The sequence below is a fragment of the Bos grunniens genome, chromosome 4 (assembly GCF_055505025.1).
Source record: "Bos grunniens cultivar Pamir isolate PY7600 chromosome 4, Bosgru_T2T1.0, whole genome shotgun sequence".
In the NCBI taxonomy this organism is placed as follows: domain Eukaryota; kingdom Metazoa; phylum Chordata; class Mammalia; order Artiodactyla; family Bovidae; genus Bos; species Bos grunniens.
Genome location: NC_141168.1, coordinates 19,017,609 through 19,030,814, shown reverse-complemented (window position 1 = coordinate 19,030,814; position 13,206 = coordinate 19,017,609). Strand labels below are relative to the sequence as shown.

Below are 13,206 nucleotides of genomic sequence, written 5' to 3'. Positions count from 1 at the left end.
ATGTATTATACAATTTATTCACTTATCTGTCTCTCAAATGGAGTATAAGCCATATGAGGGCACACACTTTTCAGTATCCCCGTCATCTGAAATATGGTAAGTAGCCAATAAATATTGGGTTGGCCAAACTGTTCTTTTGGGGTTTTTCCTTAAGATCTTACAGAAAAACCTAAATGACCTTTTCAGCCAATCTAATACAAGCTGAACTTATGAACGGATGATTTATTTGGAGGGTTGAGGAAGATTCAAAAACAGAAACTTGTTCAACAAACCAGAGTCTGGTAACTTCAGAGAATGTCAGTTTAAATATAAAAGAGCATTTGAGACAGTGCTGCTAAAGATTTAAAAACAAATACGCTATTAAAAATATTTTATAAAAGAAAACAACTACTCCTAAAAAAAATAAGAAGCATAGTGACTAAATAAGTATCAGAATGTGAGACCCTTAGACATTTTCCTTAAGTGTTTTGGACCTCAGTTTCTGTATACATGTGCTTCTCTGGTGGCTCAGATGGTAAAGCATCTGCCTGCCAATGCAAGGGACCTGGGTTTGATCCCTGGGTCGAGAGGGAAGATCCCCTGGAGATGGGAATGGCTACCAACTCTAGTATCATTGCCTGGAGAACTCCATGGATGGAGGAGCCTGGTGGGCTATACAGTCCACGGGGTTGCAAAGAGTTGGACACAACTGAGCGACTAACACACACATTTTTTATTAAGGGTAAATAGAAGATACAGACAGGAGATAGGGTAGAACAGTAAAGGAAACTAAACACAAAGCTCTTGAGTAAATTTCAACTCAAGAAAATAGAAATAAGCATAAACACTGGCAAAGGAATGGACAGTGTCCTTCAAGGGACCGACTGACATCATTTAACTCGTCAGACAGATTGCAAAATGGAACATCTACATCCACCAAATGGAGGTCTAATCTCCACTGAACAAGCCTGATGTCAACTTGTTAAATGAGGGGGAAAGATTCAATTTTAGATGAAGCAATCGATAGGGGGAAAAATCCATGTTCTTAGCAAACTCAAAGCAAAATGCACAACGCATTTTGACACTTGCAATCACTACAATGAATGATGTTGGAGCTTTAAAAACTTTCCTAAGTAAACACATTGGGAGGAAAAATTCTCAGTCCTGTGTAATTTCTATAGGGCTAAACACTTATTATGATACAGTATGTTCTGAGGAAATATGGAGTTTAACCACTGCATTTAGAAGATAAGACAACTGAAGCCTAAAGAAGGTGAATGCACTGCCCAAGGTTATTCAACTAATTAGTGGTTAGCCTGGCTTTTGTTATTCTTGCTTATGTAGTCCATCTCTTCCTGCAGTTATTTAAATGTTGTTTACTAAGGAAACAGACACATAGTGTTTCCATGGCTCTATCATAATCCTCATCTTATGAGGAAAAGCTCCTGCAAGTCAGGGATTATTTCTGCTTTTCTTTCTCCACCACTGTTTGCTTAGTGAAGCCACTCAATACATGTGTACTGAATAAATGACATTGTAATATTACATGTCCTGATTTCATCTCGCAGTACCTGGCACTTAGGGCGAGATCCAGCATATAACTGACACAAATGGATAGTTTTTGGAAGCATGGATGCCTCGATTTGTGAATGGCTCCAGCATTTTGGCATGTTTATCAAAGGCAAGTGAGTCAAACATAAAAACTGGAAACAATAAAAAAATCCAACGATCCACATTGTCCTGTTTTGAAGATGAGTGAAATACTGTGACTCACAAAGACTGGCACGGGGAATGGAAAAAGACAGTAACTTTACAGTGGAGAAACCTGGTCCATACAACCTACCAGGAGATCAGGTTACCATCACCAGGCATGTCGTGTGGGCATCAGGTAACCCCTGATGTGATGGGGAAGAGTACTTTACCTCTGCAGGGTTCTTTCCCAAAACCTATGACTCTAATCTAATTATAAGTAAAACAACAGAGGAAACCATAATAGGCGATACTGTGCAGGACACTGGCCTATATTCCTCAAGACAAGCAACGTCATGGGGGATGGGTGGGGAGGAAAGGCAGAAACTGTCAGAGACCAGGGGTGACTGGGGAGCCAAGCCAACCCAAGGCACATGGTATCCTGGATTAGATTCCAGAACAGGAAGCCCTGGGATTAGTTAACAGTAATAAAGCAATATCAGTTTCTTTGACAAATACACTATAAAAATATAAAATGTTTAACAACAAGAAAAACTGGGTAAGAGGTACACAGGAATTCCTAGTACTATCCTTGTAACTTTTGCATAAATCTAAAATTATTCAAAAGTAAAGTTTGTTTTTAAATATTTTGTGATGGATAACAGTTGATGCACTTAAGGAAATGTATAGGGACTTAAGAGAGTTTGTAGATATCTGACCTGATCTCTAAATGAGGATTTCATAGGTAGAAATATCTGGCCATCACAGCCATCCACAAAAAAGTAAATCAAACGGTTACTTATATTTTCTTCCTATAATACACGCTAGTGTTTCAATCCTCTTTTTGAAGTGAGTTGGAAGGTGGCAATGATGTGTGCAATTTGGTGAGAAGATACATAAAAACAGGGCAGCAGCTCTGAGACTGACTTCCAGAGCTGTAGATTGAAGGGCAATGCCACAGCAGCATCTTTCATAACAGCAACCCCAACAATCATAGTTACCATTTTGGGAAAACTTGCTAATGTTGCCAGGCTGTGCAGCATGGGTTTCATATACAACATTACATTTAACCCTCAGCACCCTAAGAGGCTGCAATTATATTCTCATTTGAGAGATGAGACATTTGGTCATCAGTAAAATTACTCTGTCAAGGTTGCAAGCAAGATGCAAACCCAAACATTTCAAGTCTTTTACTAAATCATTAAACAGAAGATGAGGAAAGTCCCTTAGGACAACTGCCTAAATATTTAACTAGCCATAATCAGTCAGATAATATACTGATATTTTATAACTATATAGATATACTAAATTGTAAATGGTCAGATAATACCCATTGTACTGGATGCTGTTTGTAAAAGGGTGGTTGAACATTGTATTTTATATACAAAAAATGTTAGCACCTTCAACCTTTATAGGCTACGTCTGTTTTCAATTAGTTTCAAACTGGTTTTTACTTTTGTGTTTAGGCCCTAGAATCATATGAATCATCATGGCCGTTCAAACAGGCAGAGTAAGCTGAAGCCAGAAGTAGAGTTTAGTCAGCTTACCAGAGACAGAGTTAGATCTTGGCCAGTATCAAGTTATTCTAAATACCAACCTATATGCCATGTGTCAATGAAACTTTTTATACTTAGAAATATAAGAAATTTAAAAAAAAACTGTTTATCCTTTGCTTAGACTATACAATTATATGCTTTATTAGGACTCATTTATATACTTCATTCAGATTATGGAGTGAGTTTCTGCTATAATTATTATAGCCTTACCTTAAGAGTTTTTATTTTTTTTTTAAGATGACCACTTTCTCTTTATGTTCTAATTCATGTTGAATAGAATTTCCTCTCTTGGACATCATAACCATTATCCTGAGGATTAATAATTCATAAATCCAGGGTAAAAGACTTTAACTGTTATAAGTAAGTCTGAAATTTATCAACAAGGGCAGAGGGAGAGACCGGCAAAAAACTCTACCTCTCTGTATTGTTATATTTTAAAGGAGAAGCTGCCAGGTGAGTTGGGGCTAATGGCAAAGGGATAGGAAGTATTTAAAATACTATAGCCAATTTTCTTTTTTTTTTTAATTTAAATTTATTTATTTTAATTGGAGGCTAATTACTTTACAATATTGTATTGGTTTTGCCATACATCAACATGTCCGCCATGGGTGTACATGTGTTCCCCATCCTGAACCCCCCTCCTACCTCCCTCCCCATACCATCCCTCTGGGTCATCCCAGTGCACCAGCCCCAAGCATCCTGTATCCTGCATTGAACCTGGACTGGCAATTCGTTTCTTATATGATATTATACATGTTTCAATGCCATTCTCCCAAATCATCCCACCCTCTCTGTCTCCCACAGAGTCCAAAAGACTGTTCTATACATCTGTGTCTCTTTTGCTGTCTTGCATACAGGGTTATCATTCAGTTCAGTTCAGTCACTCAGTCGTGTCCGACTCTTTGCGACCCCATGAATCGTAGCACGCCAGGCCTCCCTGTCCATCACCAACTCCCAGAGTTCACTCAGACTCACGTCCATCGAGTCAGTGATGCCATCCAGTCACCTCATCCTCTGTCATCCCCTTCTCCTCCTGCCCCCAATCCCTCCTAGCATCAGAGTCTTTTCCAATGAGTCAACTCTTCGCATGAGGTGGCCAAAGTACTGGAGTTTCAGCTTTAGCATCATTCCTTCCAAAGAAATCCCAGGGCTGATCTCCTTCAGAATGTTATCGTTACCATCTTTCTAAATTCCATATATATGCATTAGTATACTGTACAGAATACATTAGTATTCTGGCTTACTTTACTCTGTATAATAGGATCCAGTTTCATCCACCTCATTAGAACTGATTCAAATGTATTTTTAATGGCTGAGTAATACTCCATTGTGTATATGTACCACAGCTTTCTTATTCATTAATCTGTTGATGGAGATCTAGGCTGCTTCCATGTCCTGGGTATTATAAACAGTGCTGCGATGAACATTGGGGTACACATGTTTCTTTCAAATCTGGTTCCCTCGGTGTGTATACCCAGCAGTGGGATTGCTGGGTCATAAGGCAGTTCTATTTCCAGTTTTTTAAGGAATCTCCACACTTTTATCCATAATGGCTGTACTAGTTTGCATTCCCACCAACAGTGTAAGAGGGTTCCCTTTTCTCCACACCCTCTCCAGCATTTATTGCTTGTAGACTTTTGGATAGCAGCCATTCTGACTGGCGTGAAATGGCTTCCCCTAAAGTCAGGAACAAGACAAGGGTGTCCACTTTCATCACTACTATTCGACATAGTTTTGTAAGTTTTGGCCACAGCAATCAGAGCAGAAAAAGAAATAAAAGGAATCCAAATTGGAAAAGAAGAAGTAAAACTCTCACTGTTTGCAGATGACATGATCCTCTACATAGAAAACCCTAAAGACTCCACCAGAAAATTACTAGAGCTAATCAATGAATATAGTAAAGTTGCAGGATGTGAAATCAACACACAGAAATCCCTTGCATCCTATACACTAATAATGAGAATATAGAAAGATAAATTAAGGAAACAATTCCATTCACCATTACAATGAAAAGAATAAAATACTTAGGAATATATCTACCTAAAGAAACTAAAGACCTATACATAGAAAACTATAAAACACTAATGAAAGAAATCAAAGAGGACACTAATAGATGGAGAAATATACCATGTTCATGGATCGGAAGAATCAATATAGTGAAAATGAGTATACTACCCAAAGCAGTCTATAGATTCAATGCAATCCCTATCAAGCTACCAACAGTATTTTTCACAGAGCTAGAACAAATAATTTCACCATTTGTATGGAAATACAAAAAACCTCGAATAGCCAAAGCAATCTTGATAAAGAAGAATGGAACTGGAGGGATCAACCTGTCTGACTTCAGGCTCTACTACAAAGCCACAGGCATCAAGACATATGGTACTCACACAAAGACAGAAATACAGATCAATGGAACAAAATAGAAAGCCCAGAGATAAATCCACACACCTATGGGTACCTTATCTTTGACAAAGGTACCTTTGACAAAGGAGGCAAGAATATACTATGGAGAAACGACAATCTCTTTAACAAGTGGTGCTGGGAAAACTGGTCAACCACTTGTAAAAGAATGAAACTAGAACACTTTCTAACACCATACACAAAAATAAACTCAAAATGGATTAAAGATCTAAACGTAAGACCAGAAACTATAAAACTCCTAGAGGAGAACATAGGCAAAACACTCTCCAACATACATCACAGCAGGATCCTCTATGACCCACCTCCCAGAATATTGGAAATAAAAGCAAAAATAAACAAATGGGACCTAATTAAAATTAAAAGCTTTTGCACAACAAAGGAAACTATAAGCAAGGTGAAAAGACAGCCTTCTGAATGGGAGAAAATAATACCAAATGAAGCAACTTACAAAGAACTAATCTCAAAAATATACAAGCAACTCCTGCAGCTCAATTCCAGAAAAATAAACAACCCAATCAAAAAATAGCCAATTTTCTCTATGCCAAAATAAGCATAGTCATTAAAAGGACTGCCATTCTGTGATTATCATAGAGTCCTGCCTTACAGAGAGACGCAAGGCTTTGTAAGACAACAAACATCTGAGTTTATAATCTAATATAAATAATAAGCCAGACACATGAGCAAAATTCTATTAAACAGTAAAGTCAAACAGCCACATGCTGTCTGGATGAATCACTTGGTGTATAATCAAAAAAGGGAACTAATTTTTTAAATTAGTAATGTAGGATTGCTCTAGTTTAGACTTCGATGTTGATGATAAATGAACAACTGAAGTGGGAATCACCATTTTGTTCTTCTGGGATGCAGGTCAGAGCACCTTCCTAGAGTCCCTTTTATCTCAATGTGTTCTCTGCATTTCACTTTATTAACGCTTCTGAAATAACCTATTTTGGTATGTACTGCACATTTAGATTTGAACTTGTTTTTCCCCTTTGTATTCAATTTGAACTATTGGTCTCCCATGCATCTGTAGTCTCTTGCAAGTTGGGGCCAGGGAAAAAGGGTGAGAGTGAATAAGAATAAATTCAGAAATCCCCAAGGACAAACTTCCTTGAACAACTGCAACTGAAAAGCATCATCACCATTTATTAAAAATAGAATGACTGAGTTGGTCACTTTTACTTCTAATATGTTGTTCTCCTCAAATCTTTAGAATGAGATAATGCTTTAATTCCCTCTCTGAGCGTTTCTTTGTTCTTTGGGGTCCCAAGATACGGCTGAATTTATTGGGCTTATATTTATACCACATCACCTCCTCCAATTTCAGATCAGAAGTTCCCTCACAGAGATGTTTTATCACATAAGAGATGATGAGTAGAGCACTTGCCAGGAAATGTCATCTTGTAAAAACTCAAGTCACAGTTACTTCTGGCAATAGTGGACAGATAATGCCCCAGAAAAGACAGATCATTGGAATCCACAGATAAGCCTCAAATCTCATTTCAGTCAAAAAGTTCAAATATTTCCCCACTCCCAACTGACTCTCCTCAGGATTCTTCATAAGCTGCAAAACATTTCTGGCTTGAGATCCAGGATCTTTGTAATTTTTCAAACTTAAGCTATTTGTTTAGAAGTTTGTAAGAAAAAGAACATAAAACACCATTCTTTACCATTAGTAGCCTCTAAAAGTCAGTTTGGTTTACATTGTAGCCACACATCCCATTGCAAACAAATAGGTCCACCACCTTACAGGTGAACCGAGATTTTGCACTAGTCTGTAATCTCATTTACATTAGAAAATACAGTGTGCCATTGGCAGAAGGGGGAAATGCAGAAGTTCAGGGAATTGCTACTCCTTCACCTCCAAGCATTCTTACTAAAGGGAACGAGAGACAAGGATGGAGTGAGAAGACTGGGGAGAAGCCAAAGGGTACTGACGTTTACAGAAAGGGATGAAGAGGGTTGAAGAAGATGAAGAAGCAGTGAGGGGGTGAGAGAGAAATGCCACACAGGATGCCCTGGTAGGTTCAGTGTCTGGACTATGGGGGCTTGGGGGTGGGGGTGTGAATCCATGCTCTTTGCCACACCCAGATCTCAAAGTCCCTGCCCACCCTGAGACTGTCCTGGATTTTGGGACTTCCCTCCCGTACACCCAACTCCAGATTATAAGTTCAAGAATCAAAGATCAAAAATGTGCCCCCTACTCCATTCCTGCCAGTTTTAACTATCTGCATCTTCTACACCTGCAGGTAGGTCCATACTTGGAGACAGTTTGAGTTTTAGTTCATAAATCTCAGGTTCTACACAACACTTCTTTCTCTCCGCTGGCATCCCTATCTGTGCCCTTGGATACTGGCCCTCATCTTCTCAAACTTTACTGCACTTGACTATCAGCTCCCACAGTTAAGAAGGAACCCAGAACCCTAATATCTAACACACCTATAGTCTTAACTGCTTCTGGTAAACCCTCCCCAATTACTTCACATATCATATGCAGACATGGATCTAAAATAGTGACTAGAATGTAATAAATGCCCAATAAATATGAAATGATGAGCAAAGTGAACTAATACTTGGTTATATATTTAAAGAAACATATGGAAAATATGAACATTGAGAAGGAATTCATACATTGACTCAATTTAAGATTTCAGAAACACTGGCACCTCATCAATGACTCATTTTACCATGACATTTACAATGCTGTGGATCTTTCTTAGATGTCATATAATCACATAACAGCTAGAAGTGAAGGAAGTGTCTTCACAGATAACTGTCACACTGGCATGAAGAATGAGGACAGTAATTGGTAACACAGTCTTCAAGAAGGGATGCATGCTGTCTTAAGAATTTCCTAGATGTTATTATACCATATGGTGTCACCAACTTTCTGCTTTTCTCATTTTATGTAAACCTGAGACTAAACTGGTTAATAAACCAAGAGATCTTAACATAGCATCAAGAGCAGAACTACTTCCTTCTAATTTCCTTTCCTAGTTCCATGTTCTTCTATATGGCATCACTTTGGGTTCATGTGTTACTACGCTTCCCTACATTTCTTTAACCATGACTTCTGGACAGAGATGAATCTATCCATCAAATCAAGGAGGACCAAAAGACTGAAAATGAGCTGATCCCATTACACCCCTTAGGCACTTCCAACTTACAGGCTTCCCGGAGTTTCTCTTTGTCGTAGTGGAATCCTTCATAGTCTTGTAAACTGATTTTGTTCACCCGGATCCTCAGACGGTCTGGAACAGACTGGGGACTGCAAAACAAGAACCAAGAGGTCAGAAATCAAGGAGAGCGCAGAACTGAGAGTCATAGCCCCTTGCTGGACTAAAGGCAATACTGACTCTTTCTGCTAAGAAAAAGAGTCAATACTCAAACCAGAATCATGGGTTCTTGACCAGAATACAGCAATTATCTGAAGAACACCTCTCTGGAAACCTCAGGTTTCTGGAATTTAGGTAATAACATGGGAATGAGCAGAAAATGCTTCTGGAGCCTACTCGTTTTTTTTTTTTTTTTTACTAGTAACTTATTAAAAACTCCAATAATATCATGTGTTCAGTTCCACAATAAATCAGATGTAGCTAATCTGAAATGGTGACAAGTGGTGTAGAGCTGGAAAGAACTGCTTTAGCAGATATGCCCAGAATGGCTTGGCTCTGAGAAGAGACAGAAAAACATGAAAAGCAGACCAACAAGCCAGAAAGCACAGGACTGAAAAAGAAATGGCCCTGCACACCTCAAACTCCCTGAGAACATTTCTCAGTCAAAGCAAACTACAAATAAATGTTGCCCGTGATGATGCCACTGAGCACCCCCAAATGGAGAAAAAGTGTTAAAATAAGTACAAAATACATTCTTTAGGAAGAGACTGAAGTATTTCATTCATTTTAAAAGAATTCAACCCAAACTGGCTCAGGATAGATAATGAACAATTAAAAGGGAGTCATACCAAACTTTCTAAAGCATCCTATTTACCCTCAGAATGTTTTTACCTGGATTCCTTGGGTGTTTTTAACTCAGATTTTCAACATGGGCATCAGTTTAGTGAAATAATTTGATCTACATCATCACCACTATGAAATAGTACATTTCTCTGATAAATTAGTATGACACAATCCCATTTGTCTTTATGGCTTCTGCTATCTTGTATTATGGGAAGAAAGTTCCCATTGACTAAAGCAGAAAGAAGAGCATTAGTCCTCAATTCACTTCAGGAAGGGAGGGACAGGAAGGAGACAAAGAAAGGAAGGAAAATATAGACAGAAAGAAAAAAGGAAGGAAAGAAGAGAGGAGGAAGGAGAGGGAGAGGGAAGAAGGAGGAAAAAGATGGATGGAAGGACAGAGTGATACTTTTAAAATATTGTCGGATACCTCCACCCCTGCCTCACACACACCACACACACACATGCACCCACGCATACACAATTTCACTGAAAGAAGGAGAAATAATTTCATTCTCTTGTCTAAAAATTCCTTTTAGGGCAAAGTATAATAACTCCCTCCATACAGATTCCAACTTAACGAGTACTGATGAATAAAACTGACATGAATATTTAAGTTGGGATGGGAGATGTAGTTTGAAGTACACTTGTGAATATGCAGAACAGACCTTTTGTATCACGCATCCTTATGCCACTATTTGCAGAGAGGGCGCCTGAGGTTCAGAAACATGAAGTGAGTTAAGGTCACAGAGCTACTGAGTGACAGAGCTGGGAGCAGAGTCTTGGATTCTTTACTCATCCCTTTTATACTCCTTCTATTATATGAGGCCAAGGATCCCAAAGATTGACAGCAAAGCCCTAGAGCCTGGATTAGCAGAGTCAGATGATCCCTATGTGGTGCTCAGACTCTTGTTAATGAATAATCAGCAGTGGGGTGGTTAACTAAACTGTTGGTACAAACAGGAGAATGCAGGACAAATAATACAAATGAGCATCTTCATTTAGAAGAAAGTCTGACTACAACATATTGTTAAGTGAAAAAAAAAAAAAGTCATGGAAACTTACATATGGCATAATCTCTTCCATGTGAAATATTGAATTCAGGGTTTTACAGAGAAGGATCTGAAGAAAAGGTTCAATAGGCTGTCTGAGATGGTTACCGCTACCTGGTGGGATTTGGGGATTATTTTTTACTCAGTTTTATCATTTTTAGAAAAATAATATTAATATAATTATTTTAAAAGTGCATTAATATGTAAATAGATGGTAGTTCAAGGCATGAGTAAAAGGAAGGATTATATCAATGTTAGGTGTTAGTGTTAAGCAGATAGGAAAGAATCAACAGAGTGACCACACGATGTTCGCACCAAATGCTCATTCTGAAATTAAGAGTAGCCTGATCTTTCTTTTTTTGGCTTCACGACACAGCATATAAGATCTTAGTTCCTCAACCAGGGATCAAACCCGTGCCCCTGCAGTGGAAACGTCGAATCCTAACCACTGGACCATCAGGGAAGTCCTACGAGGGGCTTGATCTTTTTAATGTCAAGTTCACCTTAATGAACTGCAAAGATTTTAGTTAGTGAGTATTCAGCAGATAAGAGGGAAGATGGAAGCATAGTATATGGCGGCTCAACATACTCTGTAACAGGAGAAGAGAGAGGGCAGAGGTTGAAGAGTTCCATCAAAAAGTTTTTTGAGACAGTGCTTTTGGGGGCTCTAGTGGCAGTAAGCTCCAGTCCTCTCCAATGGTCTGAGATGTTGAGTCAAGAGCTGGGCCACCACAACAGCTGCAGAGCAGGAAATGGGATGCAGAGAGGAACTGTGGAGCAGTCCCGCAGCCCTCCTCCGGGGGGTTCCCCATGCACTAACCAGTGTGAGCCACCTTTCTCAAACCCATCAGTATCTGCTCTCTGCCCACACACTTCTGCCTCCCAAGTTCTCATCCAAACCCACTGATTCCCATCACACACTACTGTCCCACCAATCTTATGGAACTTTCCAGATCCCAAACGAATTCTCAAATATTATCTCACTTCATCTCCAGAATGGAGACCTCCACCAACCACTGGACATGCTGTTTTTCCCATTTCCTACACGTTCGCTCTCCTACTATCATCTCCCATCTTCTCTCAGCACCCACAACACCTCCCACCTTTCCAACAGCAGCAGCCTCTTAACTGGGGTACCTGGCTTAACTCCAGCCTCTGACTAGGGTTCCTGGAGTCTGGGCTGCTATCAAATAGTGCCCCAGATCAGGTCAAATGTTCATCAACAGAGGAATGGATAAAGAAGGTGTGGTAGATATATACAACATTACTCAGCCATAAAAAGGAACAAAATTGGATAATTTGTAAAGACCTAGAAACTATCACACAGAGTGAAATCAGAGAAAAACAAATATTCTATATTAATACATATATGTAGAATCTGAAAAAAAATTGGTATAAATGATCTTATTTACAAAGCAGAAATAGAGAGACAGATATAGAGAATAAATGCATGGATACCAAGTGGGAAAAAGGGTGGGTGGGTAAAATTGAGAGATTGGAATTGACATATATACTGTATTGATATTATGTATAAAATAGGACACCTATGAGAATATATTGTATAGCACAGGGAACTCTACCTAATATTCTGTGGTGACCTAAATGGGAAAGAAATTCAAAAAGAGGGGATATATACACACACACATAAATATACATATATATATCAGTTCAGTTCAGTTCAGTCGCTCAGTCGTGTCCGACTCTACACATACATACATGTATAGCTGATTACTTTGTTATACAGTGAAAACTAATATAACATTTTTTTCAACAGAGTAGAGATGGGAGACAGCTCAACCAAGTGGTTAAGAGCTCAGACCCCAACTTAGGCTGACTGGCTCAGAAGTCAAGTTCCAGTTACCAGTCAATTGGGAAACTGTGCTTCAGCTTCCTCGTGGGAAAGGTAGGGATAACAATCTATTCACCTCACAGGGGTGTTAAGAGAATTGGTGGATCAATAAATACAGGCGATGTGCTTAGAAAAATGTCTGGCACATTATAAGTGCATCCTATAAGCTCTTATCAGTCTAATGGTGATTCTGAAGCTTGTTCTTTCAGCTGAGGTTCTGCCTAATAAACACGAGCGCCTGCTGCTGACAAGCACAGAACGGAGACCAGGGCACACACGGGAACTCCCCAGACACTTCTAACATGCTGCCGGGCTTCCTCGGGGGCAAACTGTCTAGCCTGGCTGGTGTCATGACTGTCCCGGATCTTCTCGCACTTGATATTTTACAGGCCAAGTGATAACGTGAAAACAAACGACTAGAACACAGAGGGAGAAAAGTGCACAGAGATGAAATGAAAGTCAAGTAATTCAAATACGTCCTTTGACGTCAAAATATATCGTGTCCCATTAACGGCTGACCGGAGGTGGAAGATGACAAAGCTGTTCCTTGGACTCTGGGGAACAGCATTGCCATTAGTTTTCTAAAATTAAAGTTTGCCAAGAAAGTTGGTAGAGCATAGACGAGACTAACAACCTGGTAAAAATGGATGTGCCAACATCTGCCTGAAGTTCCTCCAGGACTAATGTAAGCTCTGTATCAG

General features: G+C 39.2%; 1 protein-coding gene across 20 annotated transcripts in view; it reads right to left on the bottom strand.

Annotated features, from left to right (window-relative positions):
- Positions 1–13,206, bottom strand: part of DGKI (diacylglycerol kinase iota) — a 512,936-nt gene that overhangs the window by 124,099 nt on the left and 375,631 nt on the right. For all 20 annotated transcript variants that reach the window (XM_086395389.1, XM_086395393.1, XM_086395391.1 and 17 more), the window contains one exon: positions 8,816–8,916. In XM_086395389.1, the coding sequence (XP_086251515.1) occupies positions 8,816–8,916 (101 nt within the window). The remainder of the gene's footprint in view (positions 1–8,815; positions 8,917–13,206) is intronic.